This window comes from Thunnus thynnus, chromosome 9, assembly GCF_963924715.1.
Source record: "Thunnus thynnus chromosome 9, fThuThy2.1, whole genome shotgun sequence".
In the NCBI taxonomy this organism is placed as follows: domain Eukaryota; kingdom Metazoa; phylum Chordata; class Actinopteri; order Scombriformes; family Scombridae; genus Thunnus; species Thunnus thynnus.
This window is the reverse complement of record NC_089525.1, coordinates 23,082,617-23,106,477: the sequence shown is the minus strand read 5'-3', so window position 1 is coordinate 23,106,477 and position 23,861 is coordinate 23,082,617. Positions and strand designations below refer to the sequence as shown.

Here is a 23,861-nt window from a genome sequence, read left to right as displayed (position 1 = left end):
TATTTTACTACATGTGTGAGAGGTCAATTGATATTTACAAGATTGTTTATGTTTATTATTTTGGGTATAGCCTTCTGTTAACTGTTTTGTATTGGTTATTAGGGACCCAACAATTTATTTTTGACTATAATTCAATTTAATTCACTTCACAGGTTAATTTGAAATTCATTTCTGGGCAGGTAATGTTTATATTCCAAGATGCACTGATCTAAAATGTTTTCCGGGATCCAGTGTTCTTAATGCAGTATTGATGTTAATGGATGTGTTGTACAGCTTCCGCCATCACTTTGTTTCTCTGAATAAGGTGACAGAGTTTTGAAGCAGAAGTAGTAGAAGAAGAAGAACCACTTCCTTCGTTGTTGTTCTTGTACGTTGCAGTAGTTAGCACAAAGCTAGTGGGTTTTAGCAGCACAGAAAATATGTTGGTGGACTGTAAGCAACATAAACTGCCACGCTGTGGTTAGCCTTCATGTAGTTTTAAATTTGCATAAGATTAGATAAAATATAACATTATTCATAATCAACATCGTGCTCAATGACAGAAGTCCTGTGGCTCGTTCTAGCCATTACATTTACAGAAGTTCAAAATTTTTCTAAGTGCATATTCTGGACAGAGATCGGCTCAATCACTACTACTGGATGTCTTGGAGAAAAGGCACCAAGCTGGACACTGTAAGTCCTACTGTTTTAACTTGTTCAGTGGGAGACATGTTCAACTTTGAGATTTAGTTTACATAAACCAGTTTGTCCCATTGCAGACGTATTTTAAGCTCAGCAATAGCGAGTTTATTTTTGAGTCGTTCAGCTCTACCAGCTGGATGCAGATTATAAAATAGGAACTAGAGGGTGGACACCTGGCCCGAGCCCGACGCGACCCAACAGGACCCATCGGGACCCGATAGAAATATGCGGTCTGAGCCGTATCCTTATAGGAACTAAGCCACTCACATGACCATGCATTCATTCTTTGAGTGTATTCAGCTCCCTTCTGCTATACTGCAGGACTGTGTAAGGTACTTTCCATCTCTGACAGGTTATATGCTTGGTTTGAATAACATCCACAGTACTATGTCTTTATTATATTTCCAGATATCCTGCCACTCTGCTTTAGAATTTTGCTTTTGTTGCTGCCTCTGCATTTAAGTAACACTGTATAATAGTCCTCAATAAATAGACAATTAGGTGTTACATAACTGTGTTCAGAGAAACTGCAATACAGAGGCTATTCAATATGCATTTCATTAGGTATGTCGTCACTGTGTATCTGTGAACTGTTATTGTATTTTCAAAAACAATGGGATCCTACAGTACATTGTCCGAGAGTAGAAACTGAACAGAGTAAGAAACTGACAGATTGCTTAAGAGAGAGGAAAGAGAGGGGGAATGAAAAGCACCTTTCTTGCTGGGCTTTGGCCGATGAGTGTGTCCTTTCCCATTACTCTCACACAGCGCAATATGCAGGTCAGTCAGGTGATAATGAATGCTCTGTCTGATACTTGGCCTTTCTCCCTCCCTCCTGTTCGTCTGGTCTGCTCTCTCTGTTGTATCCTCTCTCGTTCTTCACCGTGGAAATACTGCAGACTTTTCTACAGTATCTAGTATATTTGCCTTTTAGAGGGTTTAATTATCTAGCAATTTCTTCTCCCTATATTCAGGAGCGCCGGGCAGTTTAAAGGTGTCTCAGGTCAGATTGTGAGACAATGAAGATGTCAAGTTTTTCCGTCTCTTTCTTTATTAATTAAACACTGACCTAAGACCAGTCTATTAACTAGAAGCTAATTTTGTCTGGTTTGCAGGAACAAAAAGAAAGGACACCTTTGTTGATAGATCATTTGCTTTAGTATCCACAGTACGCACAGGATTGGCTGAACTAATCAAATTCTGTGCACACCAACCCCCACTGCACAACCGTCTGCAATAGGAGGGGGTGTAATCCTGCATTCAGCCAACGTTGCACAAAGATACGTGAGACTAGGTCCAAGGTTTCATATGGTGAAATTTCTAGTAAATCATAAAATATGAATGAAATCAATTATGACTGAAAAAAATCTGTTGTTTTGTTAGCTGTGTTGCAGTTTTCTTTAAATCGAGTGGTCACCAATCATAACCACTGATTAACTGTCCTATAAGCTTAACATTTAGAGTTAACACGTTCCTTTTCATTGATGCTGCCAAAATGAAAATAAATATCGTGGAAGATGCATATTACATACCACAGGCAACAATTACAACAATATCTCTAAAGGGTCGGATGTTACTGACGTTTGTTGCAAAGATTCCTCCGATGTTAGGAATAAAACATTTTGCAGTGTGTAGCATCAAATAGTTGATGACAGTCCATCAGTGTTTGTTACCAGCTTCTGTCATATTAAGAGATTTACAGTGGCAGCACATTCAAAAAGTGATTTAATAAAATATGATTTGAAATGCTGCTTGGCTGAAGAGAAGAAGAGAATCAGAGATTTTACTCATAAAAACATTAGGCTTAAACAACATGATGCAACTGTGGTTGGCAGCAAGGTATACAGTATGCGGTCTCCATTATTTGGGGATTTGTGCTTGTTATTGTGTTACAATGTTGTGTAACATGCATTCCTGTGTCAATAGTTTGATGAGGACAAAAAAGTCTCTGCATTCTTAAAGACAAAAGAAAATTCCACAGTGACTGTTTTGGCATCTTTCTTTGACCCACATTACAGTAACTGTTTGGTATTCATTTTGACTACATATTTCACTATGACAGTCATCAGGAGAGAGATGACCAATACTATGACTAATACTTGGGATCACTTAGAAAAGGAAACTTGAGAAAAACATTAAGCAAGCCCCCTTGAACTTAAGATTTATAATTGTTTTTGTATCTGCAGGTCAGCACATAATTTAGATAAATGGATAGATATGCAGATAAATAAGTGGTATGTTCTCATGAAACACTCAAAAATCATTCTTCAAACCCAGAGGGTATCAAATTTCTACCTTCAGCTCTCCAAAGTCTCTTTATCCCACATTCTTTATCATGTATTTTTTTAACCTCTTAGTCAGAGATAGAGGTCTGGCAGGCAACATTATGTTAATGTTGACCAGGGACCACGTTTGATGCCTGTGTAAGGCTGATGGTATATTTGGTGCCAGGAATCACAACCAGTTTACTGTACAACACAGCCAAAATGCACCACAGTGCCCACTTGCTCTCATTAAATTGCCTTTGCTTGTATCAGAGGACTTGTAGCATTTTAATGCAGCGTTGTAATGTTGCAAAATGTTGTAACAAAAAGGATTTGTCATCACCTCTTCCTGTGGCTATATTGGTGGCAGTGCACGAGTGGTTTTTGAGTCAAGTGATCCTCTGGCTGTGAATGATGGTGAGGTAGCAAGTGCTGTTGGCAACATTTCAACATTGCAAAGGGGTTAACAGTTGTTTTGCACTCTGTTTGAGACCCATTTCCATCAATATTCATGCTAGGGAAAAATTCTCTCGAGGTAGGCCTGGCCTCCTTTTGGATTTAGTCTAATCCAGTTTCCACAACAGATGCTGTTGTCACAAAGGCACCTACAGTAACTCCCTCCTCTCACATCACAAAAACTATGGCAAACATGGTTCTGTAACTCAAAACACTACAGCTGCAGTTACCTTTTTATGGTGCTTTGTCACTCCTCCACAACTCATTAAATTCACCCAAGGAATACACCAGTACGTGAACTGGGACACTGTGAAGCTCTGTTAATGAGGTGTGACTTAAGAGTCACCTCAACCTTTCCTGTCCAGATGATCATCTGCTAACCATCAGTCAGGGGACAGGGATGTGAGGTAAGGAGGGAGGAGGAGAGGAAAGGATCGGTAATTAGAAAGGAAAAGGATTAAGGAAGATGGAGGTCAAAGATAACTAGCAAGACCTCAAAAGACAGAGATGTCGCCCATCCTCGGGACAGATTTCAGTACTGGCTGTCTTCCTCCATAGAGGGCAGTGAAGTTAATGACATTTTTCACTCGTGCCTGTGCTACAAACACACCATTCATTGATCTCAAAATGGACGACACCAAATACCACTGCAGTCACTTTAAACTGATAGGCTTTCCGCTCAGCAGAACCTTTTTAAATATCATCCTCTTTCCCTCTCTGAAGGCCTCGTGAAGCAGCTACCTGAACCTTGTTGTTTGACTGGAAAGGGCATATTGATACAGCATGGTGCACTCTTACCAAGTCAAAACAAGACTGTGTGGTTTGGCAAATTACTTGATAAAGGCAAACACTGCCAACATCTCATGGGACAAATAGTCATGAATGTCGTTTAGTGAAATGGGAAATACTGAATAAAATGAATGCTAGTTAAGAAAAAGTCTATGCCTCTCAAAGCTCTTGTTAAAATTTTACTGTGATAGTTGTCGATGAGGCTCAGCTTCCATTTATTATGCAGTAATTGAATTTGAATTATTCATTGTATGAGAGATTTCCCTGTTAACTAAACAAATGTATTGAGCACCAGATTAGATCTAACTGGGTCAGCTGTTCTATATATTTCTATTTCTATATGTGAAGCTGAGATGAGTCGGACGATATGGACTCATGATTTATAGAACATATGGCCTCAGTGTAGTCTTCTCATATGCAATTTTTCTTCATATTTTTTTTGTAAGAAATGATGAAATCTTTAAGCCAGAATTACTTATTTCACCCCACTTTCAAGTCAGACAGTTTATTTGACTAAAGAGGGCTGTAATGTTGCCAACACACACGTTCTCATACAAACCATAAAAGCAAACGAAGGCCGCTTTCATCTGCTGAGGCACAGAGTCAAATTAGTGTTTGATTTGAATGTTTTGCTACACTAAGCAGGCCACAGAAAGAACATCATTGTTAAAAAAAAATCAAGACATCAGACAAACATCATTCCCTAGGGACACTGAAATTGAATGAGAGCATGCATTGGCTGTTACTCATTACTACTGGCTGACAGGGGTAATTGAATTCTGCCCGGAAAACATTCAGTTTATTTATGACAAGTCTTTTCTGGTGAAAACGTGGACAGTGGAAACGGCTGCCATCAATCGGTGGCTTTTTTTATGTTCCTAAATGCAGATGATAAATAACTCCTGACTGATAATACTATGTTTGCGTCTGCTAATGCTAAGTGTCTCTTAAAGGTGCAGTGTGTGGAATTTAGTGACATCTAGCGGAACAGACTTGGCAGAAATGGGATATAATATTCATAAGTATGTTTTAATTGGTGTATAATCACCTGAAAATAAGAATTGTTTTGTTTTTGTTACCTTAGAATGAGCCCTTTATGTCTACATAGGGAGCTGGTCCTCTTCCACGGAGCCCGCCATGTTGCACCGCCATGTTTCTACAGCAGGCATGAACAGACAAACCAAACTCTGGCTCTAGAGAGAGCCTGCCGTGTTTTTTACGAGTTTCACGGCCACCATAGGTGGCAACCTCGCCACTAGATGTCACTAAATCCTACACACTGCACCTTTTTAAATTTGACGTGTGCGCTTTGTTATTTTTCTAACTTATCTATTTCACAGATCATGTGAAGCAGTGAATATAACCATGTCCATCCAATATTTTTCAAAGGGTAGGCTGTCATCCAAATATTAGAGGAAGACAGATGCCCATATTATTGTGTCATGTCATTGTCATTGTGAAATCTTTCCAAGTGTTCTCACTGTAAATTAGCCTGAATAATAGATTTTGCACTATGGGTTAGTTGCCTGAAACAGTTCAATTTCGCCTTGATTAGTCCTTGGGACAGACAGTCAGTCTATCCATATTCTTGTTAATTTGTACCTGCAGAGGGAAGCTGTCTGGTGATCTTTTAAGTCTACTTTCCATATTTGAGATGAATCTTATTATATATATCCTAATTAGCCTTCAACAATGGCTGATTGTACATTTGCAGTTGATATCACCAGGAAATAACTGTGCATACTGAGCAAACAATGCTGTTTGCCAAAGACAAAAAACTGTTTTATTTCTCTAAATCAGCCAAAACTGTCTATAGAGTCACTAGAGAAAACATTTTCTGACAATAGATGGAAAACACAGTGTAGTAAGGTACTGTCATAACGATACTTGGAATCAGACCAGCACCTTGTTTTTAGAATAGCATTCTTCTGACATCACAGTGGACTGGAAATTGAGCAATTTTGAGGTTTTGAAAACGGGGAATGGCACTCTGGCCTCTGGTAAATACTTTTATTTACCTTTGAAATTATTTTGTGATTGCAGTGGAAACAGACTTATTGGTGGGTCAGAGGAGAAAATAATTTGATCCAGCAGATATTTTCTAAACGTGTCCAGGGCCTTTTGACCTGAACTACGCAACCTCAATTTTAGTCTGTATGCATGCATGTGTGAATGTGTGTCTGTGTGTGTACTGTATACATGCCTTGGCTTTGAGATCACATTCTGTATATTCTATGTATGCTGGCCTGCATGCTCTTAATACAAGAAACAAATACTCAGAATTTTGCAAGGTGTCAAGTGAAATGTTTCTAAAGTGAGCACACCGCTTATGTCAACGTGAATTTAATTAAAACTTTTCGACATGCTCTTACCATTAGAAGTTAGACTAATATTAACATTGAACAGGTGTGTCCTCCAGAAGCCAGTCTGAAGCAGACTGAAGGGAGTTTATGAGATCAGGGATGGAGCACTCAGCTGACCATTGCAGTGATGCATCTCATAGCATTCTCACTTACAATTTTTCACGTCTCTGTACACAGCTTGTGTCTAATTATGGAGGCATAATAGTGTTTGCTCTGCTGTTTTCCTTGTGTAATTAATCTTTTAGCTGTGTTTTGATCAGACCAACACAGTGTTCAAGCCCTCAGAAGTAATTTTTAACATATATTGTTGACATCCTGAGCACAGGATTGCAGAAATATAACTACTTTGGTGTATATTTGTCAGACACATCTGCCATTAGATGGGAAACATTGTGAGCCAATGTGGAAACCTGGCTGAATGCGAGTACTATTTTGTGTCAAGTGGGCAAACAAATACTGGTCATTAGACGTCACAAGGTCTTACTATACCTATTCACTTGAGCTCAGAGTAGCTCTTACAGAGACTACAGCTGCAACTAAAAGAGTAGAGTCTCACACGCATTTTATAAATGCCTTAATTACACACAACAACCTGGACAAGTACTCATTTACGATATTTATTTTAGAGTGTATCGATCCTCGGGGATGACAGAAATGCCTTTCATCGCAGTCTGCATGCTAAGCATTGGTGCTGAACTGATGATCTCCATGCTTCTCCTCCTCCAACTGGCAAGCTATAGAATGACACCTACTGAAAAGCACAGCAGCTGTCAAAAGTTTTGGAGATTTAGCTCGTTTTTCAGCATTTATGCAGATCGGAAGATGCAAAGAAAAATACATTTACCAAATTCTAGTTTATGTCGCCTTGAGAGCAGCGTGTTCGATGTTTTTTACCGTAGGGGCGCCTTGGCTGCACCTCTCCACGAAAACGGCATCCTCTCATGACAACTGCCTGAGCTCGCTTTTTACAGCAGACTGCAAAAGAGGAGCAGGTTTTGGGTTTGTTTTTTTTTCCAGCACTCACCGACAGACACCCTTTCAGTCAAAACCGTTCGCCTGCTCGCCGCGTGTGACTGAAGCGAACTGGTATTCTGCTTCAGTCGCGAACCGAGCACGTCGAGAGGGCGGGCTCGCCTGGCGTAGCTAAAAGGTCCCGCTTCGACTGGCTGCTCTCATTGCAGTCCAGTCTGCCGAGCGGAGCGGACTGACTGAGGCACAGTCTCCATTCAAGGATTTACTTCGTACACTTCGTCCTACAGCAGGAGGACCGACAGGAATCGCACCTCGCCTTCTGTGGACAATGTTTCTCTTGCAGTACACAGGTACGTGTTTCAAGTTTTATCCTCCTCTCGCGGCATATGTTGACAGCGGAGATGTTATGTTGTTTTTTATGTTTTTTTTTCTGTCTACACACACCGACTATCTGTAGTTGTGTTGCTGCAGGCTATACTGTATCACTGAACGGCAGTTATCGCACGAGTTATGCGGCGTTTTGCCACATTTAATCTCTCATTTCTATATTGTGTGATATAAGTTATAACAGCAAGCTAAGAGATTTTCTTGTCCTGTTTAGTCCGTAATTGTCGGGCGTATACCAGCTGTTTAGACCGCATAAGAAGAGCGGTGCTCCGTCTATCCAGTGTGGTAGGGTTGTTTTTTTTGTGTGTCTAAGCATTTGATGGTGATAAATGATCACCAGTAATTTCCTGTACACATTTTACACTTGCTTATCAGCACAATAGACACCAGCGGTAGCTATTATCTTGACTGACATACGCCTACTGCAGCTGTTTATGGATGAAGTTTTCAGAATGGATTTAATCCACGTTGACGCCGGATCACCGCTGGTGAAAAGCACATTTTTCACATGCTATTCATTTTGGTTTTTTATTATATTTGGGCAGCATAATCGAGCTCGGTGAGTCACATTGTAGTCGATAGGCCTATTATGCAGGGGCTTAGGGAGTTGTTTGCTTTCCAGACAGAAGTTGTTTGGTTTCTTTGCTGCGACGTCCAACTGTTAAAGATTTCTGTGTCATTTATTCCCAAATCGCTCAATTTAAATGGGACATTTTCTCTGGGCTCCCAGGATCTAATTAAGCGAGGATGCTGTTTGAACTCTCACATTAACCTGCTTACTCTGGCACTCTGTTCACCGGTTTTTAGCTTCCTCTGTTTATAGTCATGGTAAATTTACCTCAGATATCCCACAGCTTTTTTTTGTCTTAAATGTTCATAATTGCTACTTTCCCTTAGCTCATAAAAGCAATGGCTTGTCAAAGATTAGTCTCACGACATTAATTTGCCGTTTGTCAATGCAGTTGAGTATACTGATGTAAAAGAAAATCAAATGCAGCCATCTAGTTTCCCCACTTCATGTTAGTTACAATAAATTCTTAACATACTTTTTGACTTTTAGTAATATGCTTCAGTTATCTTAGTAAAGTAAGATCAAGTTTGCAATGAAGCTTATTGTTGAGCTTTAAGATGTTAAGTGCAGTGATTTAAAAATTCACAAGTCAGACATTCAAAATGTAACATGTAGTCTGATAATGAGAAGTTAAGATAAAAAATGGCATTATAACCTGGAAAAAAAAGAAGCTAGTGGTTTTGTCCAGTGGATGAAAATGTTTCTTGCCCTTCTCAGATTGGAAGGTTTTTGTTTCTCTGTCACGCTGTCATTTATCTTGCACAGACAGATCGGATCAGTTCTCTTCTCCTCTATTTCCTTCCCATCCAGAGGCACAAACATGCTTTGAATCAAAGTGAGCGAATGGAGGTCGAGTGCCTCCATCTGGACCACTGGGAGAGAAAAGGTCCATCAGGCCTTGTGACAGCCATTTACCTCCACACTGAGCTCGTCCTTTCTGATCAATTGGCAGAGCATCTTTAGATTGCCTTTAATGGTGCGAGGGAGGGGGGGCACTTTGCTTAGATCTGTCAGAGAGAGGAGATTTAAAGGTTCTACATAGAGTGCTTGAAAGGCAGCTTAAATATTTCAGCCCTCTTTGGCATAGGATGATAGTGCTGCAGAGCAAATTAAGGTTGGATACAGAGTGGACTACTGTACAATATGAGGAGATTTGGCAGCTTTGGAATCGCTCAAATTTTAATTGGTTAGTGTATGACAATTTGTGGATACTGAGTGGAATTCTCATGGCACTGGCTGTCAAGGGGAAAAAAAACTCAAAAGTGACAAAAGAAAAAGCTAAAAACAAAGTGGAAATATGAGTCATAGATGAACTGCTTGTGTTAAGTGAAAACAGCTACCTCAATGAGAGTCTGATTAAGCTCAACTTTATCTGTGAGAAAGACCCCCGGGATTGGCAGAGGGCTGAGCGATGAATGGTTGTTTTCCTGACCTATTAATCTGTCAGTTATTTCTCAATTCATCATTTTGTCAATTAAATGTTAGAAAATAGTGAAAAAAGTAGACTATATTTTCCAGAGTCCAAGGTGATGTTTCCAAATGTTTTGTCTAGCCAACAGTCTAAAACAAAAAAGCATCAAATCCTCACATTTGAAAAGCTGGTACCGGCTGAGTGTGTCAAAAGCATGAATAGATTCCCTGTGGAGTCTATGATTCACTGTGTGGAGTCCAGTACATGTTTTCCATAAGTTTAAAGTAGCTGCTTGTGGATTTTGAAACCTCATGACTTTTGTGACTAGTTGAGTACCCTAAGATAGTGTTTTACATCACTATTGTTGAAACAGTTTGCCACATTTAGACCACTGTACGCTCATGTCAAAGTGAACCAACTGAAATGGCAGTGCTTTCCCACAAAATGATGTCTTTGGTTTCCTCTTATACAGCTCCATGGCTGTTGCAGCTCTGAGCCCTGAATGTTCTTAAATCCTTCTCCCTCTAAATGTAGTCATATTGTTTGGCTTATGAAGTTGTGATGAACCCTACTGATGTCCTACTTCAACGTTTTCTGTTTACCACCACCAATTACAGTAGATGATGGTGTTGCACATGTCTACAGACAGAAATAAAGTTGTGATGAAATAATTGCCATGTACAGAATAGAATTGAATCACATAAAATTTTTGTTCTATCAATTTTGAAAGTTTCCTCAAAATATTTACACTATGAACTGGTCAGTTATTGGCGCTCAACTGTTTCAATTAAGTTATGCTATAAATGAATAGGTGGCATTATTGTTTACCTATTGTGTAGATATGTTTTGACAGGTTTTACTTCAAAATTGTTTTTTAGCTAATGAAACACAAATTTTTGTGGTTTTAGCCTCAACACTCAATAAAAACAGCCAGCCATTCATTACAAAAGCTTTATAAAGCTCCCTCGGGGAAAACTGTGTAGGCTAGATGCTTCTTTTAACAGATGCTTGGCTGCTTTTGTCATGTCATTCCCCTTCATGTGGTGCTATCACTCCAGCACACCATCTGTTGGACTGATGTTTTAGACTTTTGGTGTAATAACTTTTATTGTTTTGTTGCCTCACCACTCATCTCAATTCTCTGTAGCATGCTAATGTAGGGTAATGATTGTTGTTTATTCCTGTGTCTAATGCTCACTTGTATGTGCCCTACAGAAATCCTGTTTAACTTGGTCTAATTGTTAAGCTTTTGAATTACAACAGCAGTCTTAAAGTGACAGTAAAATCTGTTCAGGTTGAAGAATATTAGCTTGTGTGGTAGGACCCTGTGAGGTTCAGCAGCGTTGGCAGAAGCAGCAGTTCAACTTGCCATCTGGTATTGAGTAGCCAAGAGAGCTTGGCAAATTGAAGGCAACCAACTTGGGGGCTCCAACCATATCACTGACAGAGCTCTTCATTTCTAATCACTTTCATGATAAGCAACCACACAGGGAACCTTTAAATTGGAGCTAAGGACTCTGCAACAGCAAGTTCTGGAGCTACATGAAAGATGAAGTGAGCCATCAGCCTTATTCTGCATTTGCTGTGTATGAGCAGTGTATGAGATGGGATTGTGGAGGGAGTGCTGCTGTGTTAAACCCTGCTGACAGTCCCTTTGAGCAGAGGAGAATAGAGAAGCAGTTTGAAGACACTGGATTTTGCTGTTCACCAGGGAGTTGCTCTACAACTTTTCTACATTTTCATATCTGCTCTCAAAAACATACAGTGAAGACTTCAGTCTTCTACATTTGTCTCAACACTTTCTATAATCTGCAATCCCATGGGTGCTGGAGTAGACTAAAACAAATATTGGATGCCTGTATTCTACATTTGACACTGATGACTTGCCATGTTGAATATGGAGCTCCTGTCACTTAAAAATAAGCAGTGTTTTTCGTACCCATCTGTCTCAGGCACATACACTTTTACATCCAATTGTAAACATTAATTCACTTGTGCTGAATCAGGTCAGCCAGTTAACTATGATGCAGTTTAAACTCAACATGTCTTGTGACTCACCATTGGAAGAGGAACTTTATCCGTTGTTAAACATGAGTGTACTTGCTCTGTTGGACTTGATAAAGGCTCACTATTATGGATGATACAATTCTGGGTCTTCAAGTCACAGTTTTTTGGCTTTCTAACTTGAATGACTTGTAACTCTAGAGATTGAGCAAAGCTGGTTTATTTGGGAGGAAAGCCACTTATACTGTAGTGGTTATTTTGTGTTGTTCATTGGGGTTGTGTACCGTTCACATTTGAACCGATACTGGTACTGGTACCTGGAATTCGCCACTGGTGCCCTACGATACCTTTTTTCGTTACTTCACTCTCTCTGTAATAACAAAAATGTGATTTCAGTTGTAAAAAATAAGTCCAAGTGTCTCACTTTAAATATTGTTATTTATTTAGAACATTTGGTTGTGTAAAGTAAAATAAACAATAATAAATTTAATAATAAACAAGGTACAATTAGTTGTTTAGGCTACCTGTTGGAGATGTGGTGTTTGCTAAAAAGGCACGTCAAGAGCATGTCGTCTGCAGCTCTTCATCAAACATCTCTCATTTCTGCTTGTACTGTTTCTCTCTACAGTATTTCTAACTGATCCACTGAACAAATAGCTCCAAATATCTCCAGATCTTGTTGTGTTGACTTCTTTTTTTGAAGAATAGCACCACTAATGTAGCTCTGCTAACTCAGCAATAAACACATTTAAATTCCTATAAATTCTTCACAATAAAAGTCATTATTTTGTTATTTAAAAGCTTTTAATATGAAGCAGCAGCAGCGGGAAATGTTTTCATCAGCAGTAAAAGCCATCAGGAAAGAGTGTAATAAGGCTGATATCTGAAAGTACAAACAGAACACAGGAGAGAATTTTCAGGTGCACGTGTGTCAGTAAACTAGGAGAGATTTGTTGAAAGGCTCATAAGGAATCTTATCAATATTTATTCGAATTCAGAACACAACCCACTCTCAAGATACCAAAATTTGGCACCGATTGATCCAACGTGAATATGTACTCAGTAGTACCAATGTAATTCGGTCTGTACCCTTAAAAGTACCGAGTTCAGTACCCAACCCTAAGTTCATGAATAACTTTAACTGCTTGAAAGAAGTTTTTTTTATTATTTTTATTGTGATTTTTTTTTCCCATGGGCATTGTCTTTGGTTAATTTGTGCTGCTTATAAGGAACTGCCTGAGGGGATTTTTTTGTTGAGCTAGGACTCAATCTGAACCCTATGAGCTATATTATTTCGGTTGAGCAGCAAAAAAAAATAGAACAATATAACTCTTGTATCAGTGACAAAATATATTTTATACCAAACATTAAGTCCAGTTGTTTGGTTCTTACAGATATCCTATGGTTTGGATGACTGAGAATCATTGTAGACATGCTGTCAGCATTGACTGCCATGTTTGACTGACTTACAACTCAAAAATAAGACAGCAGCATCCCAGCTAACCTCAGGGACTTGCGCTTATGCTAGGGTTTTAGTAATAACAATTGAAAGCACAGGCACAGCTGTCACTGTAATGTGCAGACATGCACTTGTAGCTGTGTCTACTGTACTCCTCCTCCTATCCCTCAGTGTGCTGAGGGATAGAGGAGGACAACTCTCTGGGTGAAACAGTCAGAGAAATATTGCACCTACCTGGCAATGTGGCATTCCCCAGAGACAGAATGAACCGGAGTTTTTAATTTTACGGTGGCATTTTTCTCTTATACCAGCAGTGCCAAGAGAAGCAATTGAAAGTAGCACAACGCATGGCATGATGAATCACCAGAGGGATGTAGGACGCCACTGCTGTACACCTCAGAAGTTACCTGTGTCCACTGCTGTTTCAGAGATTGTATTACAATACATTTTCAGCCTTAGCACTTGATGATAAATTGATCCACTAAATCTAACTTTTATGAACAGCAGAGGTAGGTGTATGGATTTTGTTGTTTTCCTCTTTAAATATCATAAGAATCGACTATTGCATATACTGTGGAATTATTTGTGAGGAACCTAAATTTATTGCAGGAAATTACATGACATTTATTGCAGTTTTGCTGCTTTCCTAGTAATATATGTGGCTGTGGAGGAGTTGACCCTCTTTGCTGAAATCTGTTCTTCCAAACATTGATATGTTGAACATTTCTCCCATAGAGAGAATGGAGAAAGCTGAGACTGTGGTTCAGTGGTTTAGACCAGAGAACAAGGGTGTCCAGAGATTGCTTGTCTGGAAAGCAGCCATCACTCTACTGTAATAGAGACTGAGAGCCCAGATTTATATGGCCCTTACTTTAGGAAGAAGGAATGGCTTAAAGGGGGAAAAAGACGCATGAAAACAAAATGGTACCAGAATGGATGGACAGAGTGTAACAGAGAATGCATTATTAATAGGGTAGCAGAGGTTCTCTGTATGCTGTCTGTCTTATGGGGGCATTTTGCCTCTCAGTGAAAGACTGAAAGAATGAAAGGGCTTTCATGGGTAGAATATGTCTGCAAGACTAATCACTTCATACTCTCAACCATCTTTACATGATGACTTAGCCTTCTGTGGAAAAAATCAGGTAGAGTTATGGTAACCCAGGAATTTTCCATTTGCATTACACATTTTATGTGGTGAATTTTGTATTGGGTCTTTTTTTTTTTTTCATTCCCCCCATTTAACATCAATAAACTCATACTCACAGATCCCCACTGTGCAGAACCTTTCATAGCGCAGGAAAAAAAAACTCCTATCTCAAATGTCATTGGAACTACTCTGAAAGGTTTGGTGTTTGAGCTCAAAGGAAGCCCTGTACTTGCATGTTTACTGCACTGAGCTTGGCTAAAGTCAGACCCCCGCTGCCAGATAAATGCAAGGCTTTTTCTGCACTCAGCACCTCTTACTGGCCAATATTAGTTCAGTAACTTTTTTTTTCCACCACTTTCTGCGGAATGGGAGGTCAGCAGTTATGGGAGGATGACACAACACCAGTGTAACATTTTGAACAGGGGATGTGGGGGTAGTTTTCAGCGGGGTTCTTTAAAATATAGCCGTCTATTTTGGACCATTGGAATTCCAGCTGAGGTCAGCATTTGGTGAACTAAAGAGCTCTCCCAGCGTCATGGTCATGGCGAGTTGAATTGAGGACATCCACATTGACGACCGGACACTTCCTTGTCTCGGTCTCATATTGTGAGGAACAAATTTTAAAAAATGTATATGTCCATTAGTTCTTGAAACAGCATGTCACTTTAATGATACATTCCTCACATCTGTAACTTCAATTCTTTCATAATAGTCCATATGCACACAGTTTTTGGTGGATAGCCCCTCCTGAAATTGTTGAATCACGTCATCCACTCTGGTTCAGCTCCAGGTTAATGCAAAAATTATCTATGACTGTTAAATGTCCACCCATTTCAAAATTTACTGTTCCACAAGCACCGAATCTCAGCCAGCTGACCACTCACTTCTTTCCAGGTGAATTTCCAGAAAAATGTTTCTTCAGTATAGATACCTAAATCTGATCAGTACACCATTACCTTCATTTTCTGTAAAAACACCCCAACATTCCTGCTATTCATTAACCCTTGTTTAGGGAAGCAACACCAGAAGTTGTGGCTAAAGCTCAAATTACAGTTAACCCCCCCCCCCCCCCCCCCCGGGAAGTGTCAGTGAACTTTCGAGGGCTAATGTGAAACAGGCACTCAAAAGAAACGGTGAGGGGAACCTACGGCTAGAGCCAAATGAAATGTCAGTGCACCTGTTTGGCTGTTTTCTGGTTTGCATGCCTCACATGAAAAGTGCTTTAGCAAACGTTGGAAAACAGTGAGGAAATGGTAGTGCACTTTAAGCACATGTCGCACAAAAATAGTTTTACTTAAGTAAATGTGCCACAAGCCCTGCTTTATTTTAGCTGTCTTGATGTGATATATAACTGAGCTACCCCTTACTTCTGGGCACATTTGTTTTCCATCTGCTTCTGTCAATGTTCTACCTTAATAGCTGTACACTATAGCACTATACTCCTTGTGAAATCTGAGCATCTTATTATTCTGACAAAGCCTTAATATTCTACTACTACTACTAGTCTACTCCCAAGAACTTATACTTAGGTAGGCAAACAGCATATGTTCAGAGAAAAAGATCTTACTTGCAGTTTTATTGTAGTTATACAAAAAATGCTGAGACTGGGGCATCCAAGTGGACTGGGGGTTGTAATCACAATGTTTCTGGTTAGAGTCCAGATGGGGATCTTCATTGCATGCCATCAAACTATCTCTGTCTCCTCTTTTACTGTCAGGTCTGTACTATAAACTGTTGGAAAAAAATTTCCCCACAAAATGCTGTAGGAGTATCGCCCAACAAATACATGATTTTTGAGGCTGACAGAGAGATTAATGTTAGAGTTTAAGAGTTTAAATAATCTGATAACGATATATTGACTGGTTGTGTGAGGGAGAAACCATCAAAAACAAATGAGCAATGTGAACGTGGCCAAGATCAGTGGCCAGAAATCCATTCCCTCAGCTCATTGCTTTGCATTATATTTCTGCATCCTCTGGCAGCAAGTCCTCTCAATCAGTGTAGGACTATACATCTTTAAATATTCTTTGACCTCTACTTCAGTGTTTGTGCCAGCAAACTAAACTTTTGTTTTTGGCTTCCCACAGCATTTCCAGCTTCCCTTACTGCTATACATCAAGATGGTTATTTAGATGATGTTCCCTAGATGGTGAATGTCATTCAACATGGAGGCTGTGGCCTTAAGGACATATGCTGACAACAGCTGACTTAACATCATGGCACTGAACACAGCCATTACAGACAGGGAGGTAATTGGATTCACAAATCAGCTATGGCTCTGGGTTTATAGTGGCACTGGGTCATATTTCAGAGGCTGGTGGGCAGTTTGTCAGAGGAGGCTTGGTGGTAACGAGAAACTAGTGCAAGAGAAACTCAGAGGAGCATCAGAAGGCCTCTTGTGCCTCAGAAACTCTTTTGACTGGTTAAAGAGTGGATCCAGAAACTTGTATGCCCCAAACAAGGACTTGTCAAATATTATAGCTCTTAGATGAAATGGACTGAAATATGAGGAATGTTTTTTTTCTTTACCTTGGTTAAATTTGTTTATTTGGATTTTATTGACCTGACCTTGTTTACTTTTAACCTTTTTCTCTTAATTTCTCTTGTGACCTTTTGTGCTTTGTTTGGAACTTCTACCCCGAACCAACTTATTTTATACATATCTATTTCTTCCTGCCTAGTTGTTTTCTCCCTCGTAGACATATACAATTTCTCCTGAGTCACAGGCAGGTCGATGATAAAGTGTGTGTGTGTGTGTGTGCTTGTGAAGCTGGGTGGGAGGAGAGGCTGAGGAGAATCCTCTTCCCATCCTCCTCTCTGAGAGCTGAAGCATATTGCAGGTTCTCAGTCATGCTTTCTGTGCCTGCCCCAACAGAAGTCAGGGAGGTAGATCGATATGAAGATTAATTATTGTGTCCAAGTTGAGGGCTGCACCAACATCCTGCATTTTTCAGGCCTCTAGTGAGTGTCCAAATGCTTCCCTTTCCGATGAGTGTTGAGCTTTAGCTTGTTAGTGTGGTCTCTGGACCGAAGCTGTGCTGAGAGAAAATTGGTCCAGGCTCCAGGGGCAACAAGCTGAGGCTCAGTGCAGCTCAGCTCAGCATCACCAACAGGCAAACTAGGGGTTCCACAGAATTTTCTGGACTTAATGGAACCTCCTGGATATTAGGTATTAGGTTAACTGTTCTCTAAGGCATCAGAATTAGAGGAGTACCCGGGGCTGTAGTGAAATAGTATCTGTTTCTCATACTTTGCCTTGGTTTGAAATATTTACTTGGTTTAATCTGCATTTGGTCAGTCTTCACTAGTAACAACAAGACAGGACAAGACAATTTATAGTCCAAAGTGTGAGCTATAAATACTTGAAATGGAAATATGAATCCTTTATTATGCTCCATTGTATTCTTTTAATTTGCTCGTCTACAGGAGGATTATTTATAAGGTTTGTGCAATATATCAGTGTGTTTCTCTTGAAGCACATTGATATATTGTGTCTTGAAATGTCCAATATGTCATGCCAATAAATCAGCAGCGTGTGTTTGGGTCTAGGCCTGAAGTGCCTAGGTAGGGAAAATTGGCCAACAGCAGAATGATGAATTCCCCCTCCTGAGGGCCACCGGAGCATTTTAGTGCGCCTGATTTCTAAAGGTGAAGATGTGTTGGGATCATTAGCTGAACTTGAATCAGTCACAATTAGTGTTGCATGGTATACTGGTACTAGACAGGTTTTGCAGTACCCTTAAAAATGGTTCTTTGCCCCATTTTATTAGTACCAGTAGTTCAAGAAAGACAGTTTTTTAATAAGAGCCGTTTTGTTGATGTGCGACAGCGGGGCAGTGTGTGTGTGCAGTGCTCTGCTTCCACTCTCCACTCCCTGCAGACATAGTGGGCATGCCAACTATTTGTTTTTGGGGTTTTTTTCCCTCTCATATAGTGAAAGAATGAGAGGCATGGCTGTAAGTACAAGTGCTCTTGCCGACTGTCCATGGCTTGTTTACAAAGTAGACACACGGAGCAAAATATGGCGTTATTTCGCTTACATAGCCGACAGTCAGGACAAGCTCACAGACACCACAAGCCTGTCTGTCATGGTGATGATGATGTTTTAAACCTGTGCAGACCAAAGGAGCCAACACGTCTAACTTGGCAAAGCATCTCGCCAACAGACATGCCAACCTGTTCGAGGAATTCAAAGAGCATCAGGTTAGGGAATGTGATTGATAACATAATTACATGCCCTCACATATAAGTCAAACGAGTGTGATTTATTTTGTGACAAGCAAACTTTTTCCATCGGAGTTTGACAAGGCAATTAAGGACAATGGTAACTGTTTAATTTGGCTTTAGCTTTTTAGCTAACATAACAATGTGTCAGACATCTCTGCATCTCTGCTATGCACACTGGTAAAATTAACTTTCACTTCAAGCTGCTAAACATCAGGTTTATTTTTTTGCTTTGTTTTAATTTTTTGCTGTAGTATCATTTCAGTACTGGTATCGAGATATTTAGGCAGGTATCATATCAGTCATACTTTTGGTATCATGACAACACTAGTCACAATTGGGTATCATTGGCAAACATCAGCAAGTGATTATATCATTCTAAAATGTCCCTAGATAGACTGAAGAGATACATAGTAATTGTTCCACCCTATCCATAATACACATATACTGTTCAGCAGATTATTGCTAAATGTGAAAATCTGCTAAATTATCAAATCTGCCACATTTTGTAATCTTAGTCATTGGATTTGCTTATGCTCTGGTTTGTTGTAATTTACATCTGTGTAAAGAAAGGGGCGCTCTGCCTGTATTTATTTTAAAAACTCCAGTTTTTAATAACTCACCCTACTGATCTTGGGAATATTAGAATGAAATGCAGTCAGCTTGAAAGAGAATATCACTGAAAATCTGCTTATATTCATTTATTAATATTTTGCTCAGTGTTTAAAGCTTAACCATGAAAATAAGCCTAAATAGGAAAAGACTTAGAAAGAGAAGTGGCCAAATTGCTTTACTTTGACTGGATACTACAATGCATTTGATCCAGAGCACCTTCAAAGTACATGTTTGATTCGGGGTTGGTGGAGCGGTTAAACAGTGTGCATTAGAGTCAGTCAATAATTTGGGTCTTTGATATTCGAGTCTCTCATTTCGCTCTAATCTTGATTGGACTATTCAAGACATTATATATAATGACAGTACTTCTGCACAGCACAGGCTTGACATTGCTCAAATCCAGTTTATTATGGCCAAGTATGGATGTTAATCTTTGGTCTAGTATCTAAATCTCATCAGGGAGATGATGTAGTAGAAGAGGCTTTGCGCAGACAGTGTCTGTAATAAACGCTTTAATTGGCTGGGTACTAAAATTCTCAACTTTGATGTAATGTGTTTTGCTATAATCACTGTTAAAGGGGAGTTTGACTAAAGGGGAGCTTATACTTCTGAGAGACGGTTGTGTTGCAGTTGTTTTCCTGTTGGAAAGCATCATGCCAGTCACTCTCTCATGTACAGAAACAGGGGGGAAAGTCTTTTGCTGGAAATTTGAGACAGAGCACTCCTCTCTACTTGGCAGTTCACACACAATCCCATTTTCAAATCACACTGCTAGAATGAAAATGTCAGCACCAACAACTGCAACAACAGTTTGTGTGTGTGGGTGGGTGTGGGTCTGTCATAGGCTACTTTCGGGGACAAATTTGTGATTTCAAACCAGCCATTGGGGATGGCTTGTCCAATTGGGAACAAAAGTTGTGGTAAGATGCTGATTTTTGGGTCAGTGGTTAAGGTTAGGGTAAGAGTTAGGTTTAGACAAGTAGTGATTGTGGTTAGGGTAAGTCTCCATGAAATGAATGTAAGTCTATGTAATGTTCCCAAAAGTGACCTAAGACAACGTGTGTGTGTGTGTGTTTGCTAGTTTACTTGGGTGCTTTATACGTGTGTTTGCTCTGTCAGTATGAACATGTATGCTGTTGAGATTGAGAGAACTCCACATCAGGCACATTTTCATGTGCTTTCAGTGATGAAAGATTTATAGCAAGGAAGCCATAATTGTCTTTATTTATAAGCAGAGCTGCAACTAACGATTGTTTTCATTATTTTCATTTATTTCTCTGCCTGGTACGTTCAAGATTATTCAGTTAATTGTTTTGTCTATAAAATGTTAAAACTGTAAAAATTCATATTTGATGGTCTGAGCACACATTTGGGTTAGGACTTGGATTTTTTTTTTTTTGTAAATGTCCACTGTGTAACCTTCAGCTCTCAAGCCAGAGCTGTTTTGTACTAAGAACTTGTACTAAGAGCCAGACAGCTGCTGAGAAGGTGGGTACAATATGTGAAAGGTAAATATCATTAAGCAAACTCAGGTAATGCCTTACATGTTTTTGTTATGTATTGAATGATAGTCTGATATTACCATCTTGTTCTTGTCGCACCCTTTCCCGTTTCCTCTCTCAGCACATTAGCCATCAATAACAGTGTGACTACAGTTCCCAGTCTGTCTGCTCTGATGAGTGATGGATGGATATCATGAGGAGAGACGGTAGAGAAAAAGAAAGGACAGAGGAGTAGAGCTAGGCTGTGCCAGATCATACCCTTCAGAGCTACTTCTGTTGCATGATCTATGGGGCTTCTTTTGTTTGTGCTGTTTTGGTAATTAAACAGGGGAGGCCCACTCAGTGGAGTCTAGCTGTTGGCTTAGTTTCTCTCCCCTAATCTTCCCATAAGACCAGATAATTAATGGTGGGATGGCAGGAGAGCCCGCAGTCCTTCTGTTAATGGAAGGGATTCATCTTGTTTATTCAACTTACTCCTTGTTTCCTTATTCAGAGCTTGGCCAGGGTGTCATCACTGTGGTGGTCGAAGTTATTGAGATCTGGCATCTGTCCAGACGTATAATGGTAGATCATATCGTGACAAGTCCTGGAGCAGACATAAATATTCTCAGCAAGGGTTTATCCCTCATCCTAATTGTCTGACTTTACCATCATTGTTTGTTTTAGCCATGTATTAGATGGATTATGAGAGTGCTGAAAGGTCAGGTATTAGCAATCTCCATTGTCTGAACATCATCCATCAGTTTATGCAAGCAGTACTATTTAAATAATGTCATTTTATCATGCATATTAAAGGGTACAGCTGGCAATATTTTGGATTTGATAGTATTGTCCACAAAACCCATGGAAATACCAGTGTTTGTGTGTCTCAAAACTTTTCAACTGCCCTTCCCTGTCACTCAACCCCAAGCTCATTGGTTTCTACTGAAGACATGCAGGGAAATCTTTAAGAAAGGGTCACAGACATATACTTTGGTTATTAAAAAAGGATAAATAACTTCCCAAAACAGCTGGGCATTGTAGTATTTAGCAAAAGTTACCAAAACAAGAGTATAAGTCCATTTGTAGGGAACTACTTTCTGCTGCGGATGAATACAGATTTGATGTTCTAGCAAGTATTCATGGTAACAGGATGGTGAAATTGGTGTAAATTTTGGTCTTTTCATTAAATTAGTTCACAGTAAGAAAAATGTAACTTATCATTGACTCCTTTACAAAACATAACTAATGTAAGTCTATATATACTGCCATATGATTTAGCGTAGCACTGATCCCTCTGTGAAGATTAACACATCTGGTATATATTTAGTCCCTTTTTATTGAAGAGTGTCAGGCTGAATGTGGTTTGTCACTTACAATAGTTGGACATACGGTATAGCCTGCAGGTAAACAGAGCAGTGGGGAAATGAGAGCTATACCCATTGGTAGAAGTGCTTCTGTGGGCAGCTAGCTGCTCAAATCTCCCCTGGAGCAATATTTTGACAAAAGCTTTTGAAGAGCTGAGCTGTCAGCGTCAGCCTCCTGACCAGACACTCATTAGCCAGCACACCACCACCAAGAGAACAGGCAAGATGGAAACACCTCCTCAGCAGTACTCAAGAGAAAATACCCCACTAACTGCAAATTAATTTTGGAAAGAGGACTCATTTAGTGGTGTGTGCTGAAGTGGATTTCTCTGTATAAATGACATGCCACACAAAGTCTCATTAATGTAGATGCTGGTATTGTATGCTACTAGGACAGTTAAAAGGCTGAGAAACATAAGCATAGTGCTGGCTTATGAATGATTTCTAAACAAGGGACTCCTGAAAGTCCATAGATCTCAGAGCACTTTGCCTAGGTGAAATGCCTGAGGGATAAGTAAAGGAATAAAAATATGACAGTCAATAGTTACCTTACTGCTTTGTTACTGTGCTGCTTGGAGTTTCCTTGATGTGACCCCATCAAGGCAGATCTGAGAGAAGAATCTAAGGCAAAGACAGCTCTGCATGTCATCTCCCAATTTTAGATGCTTATTTTATGTATTTTTTATTTGCTACTGTTAAATGTCTTGCTTTTTCATTAGAGCCATTGCTAAATAAAGTGATTTTTTTTTTTTTTTTTAAGCAAAATACCTTTTAGCTGTCAAAATGTTGTCACCTCAAGGACAATATAGTAGCTGTTCCGGAGCTTGCATTCATGTCACACTATCTTCATTAGCAGATGGAGTTTGCCAGTTATGTAGTTGTAAATGTTAAAGTTCCATTTATTCATTTTATTTTGCATTCAAATTTCTGTAAAGTGCTTAGTAAAAGTGGAAATTTCAACTTCTAAAATCCAGTGACAATTGGCGAACTTCCATCTACTATATGACATGTGACGTGATATGATCAAAAGTTCCAGATGTGCTACTAAATTAACCTTGATGAGATTGTTTTGTCAACTTATTATATTCCATGGTCAAGAATGAACTTTGAATCTCTAAGTTAGTTTTACCTTTGATTTTTGTATTTTAAAACTGTGAGAAAGGCCAAAGACATCAAGAAAGTTATAAACCATGTTAAAAGGCCAATGTGCAACTTGAATACCAATATTTAATGTGGGGAGGAGATTATCAGATGAAATTAAAATTTCCACTTCAGCTCACCCCTGCTGGTTCTCTGGCTTGAACTGAGTCATGGCTTGAGGAGGTAAGATCTTAGAATGCGGTATTCATATTATTAGTGGGCATAGTCTGAACTTGACCATAGGTACAAATGTGGCATTCTTTCAGCCAATATTGAGTGTATTTGAAAATTCAGTTTCAAATCGCTGTTGAGTCCAGTGTGAAATACCCAATTACACATTCCCCAACCTCTTACAGGCTTTGAGTGAGCCACAGGAGCTTGCTGCCTCCTACAGCACAAACTACAGTACAATAGTGAAGGGAGACCATAGTTTATAATGGTCATAAAATGACACAAAAGCTGCTGGTGCAGTAAAATTCCATAATTCAGTTTCACATTAATTTGCATTGACAATCATAACTCCCTTGGAG

At 39.5% G+C, this 23,861-nt stretch overlaps 1 protein-coding gene and 1 long non-coding RNA gene across 9 annotated transcripts in view; one reads left to right on the top strand and one right to left on the bottom strand.

Moving 5' to 3' along the window:
* Nucleotides 1–23,861, top strand: part of enox2 (ecto-NOX disulfide-thiol exchanger 2) — a 187,776-nt gene that overhangs the window by 49,394 nt on the left and 114,521 nt on the right. Inside the window, exon 1 of one of the 8 annotated variants that reach the window (XM_067599755.1) lies at nucleotides 7,728–7,875. The exons of the other annotated variants lie outside the window; for them this stretch is intronic. Coding sequence (XP_067455856.1) covers nucleotides 7,854–7,875 — 22 coding nt within the window. The 5' untranslated portion in view covers nucleotides 7,728–7,853. Of the gene's footprint in view, nucleotides 1–7,727; nucleotides 7,876–23,861 lie in introns of those variants that run through there. 8 annotated transcript variants of the gene reach the window in all.
* Nucleotides 7,157–7,500, bottom strand: LOC137189712 (uncharacterized). The gene is made up of 2 exons (XR_010929712.1): nucleotides 7,398–7,500; nucleotides 7,157–7,304 (listed from the first exon to the last, which is right to left on the bottom strand). It is a non-coding gene; the product is annotated as an uncharacterized lncRNA (long non-coding RNA).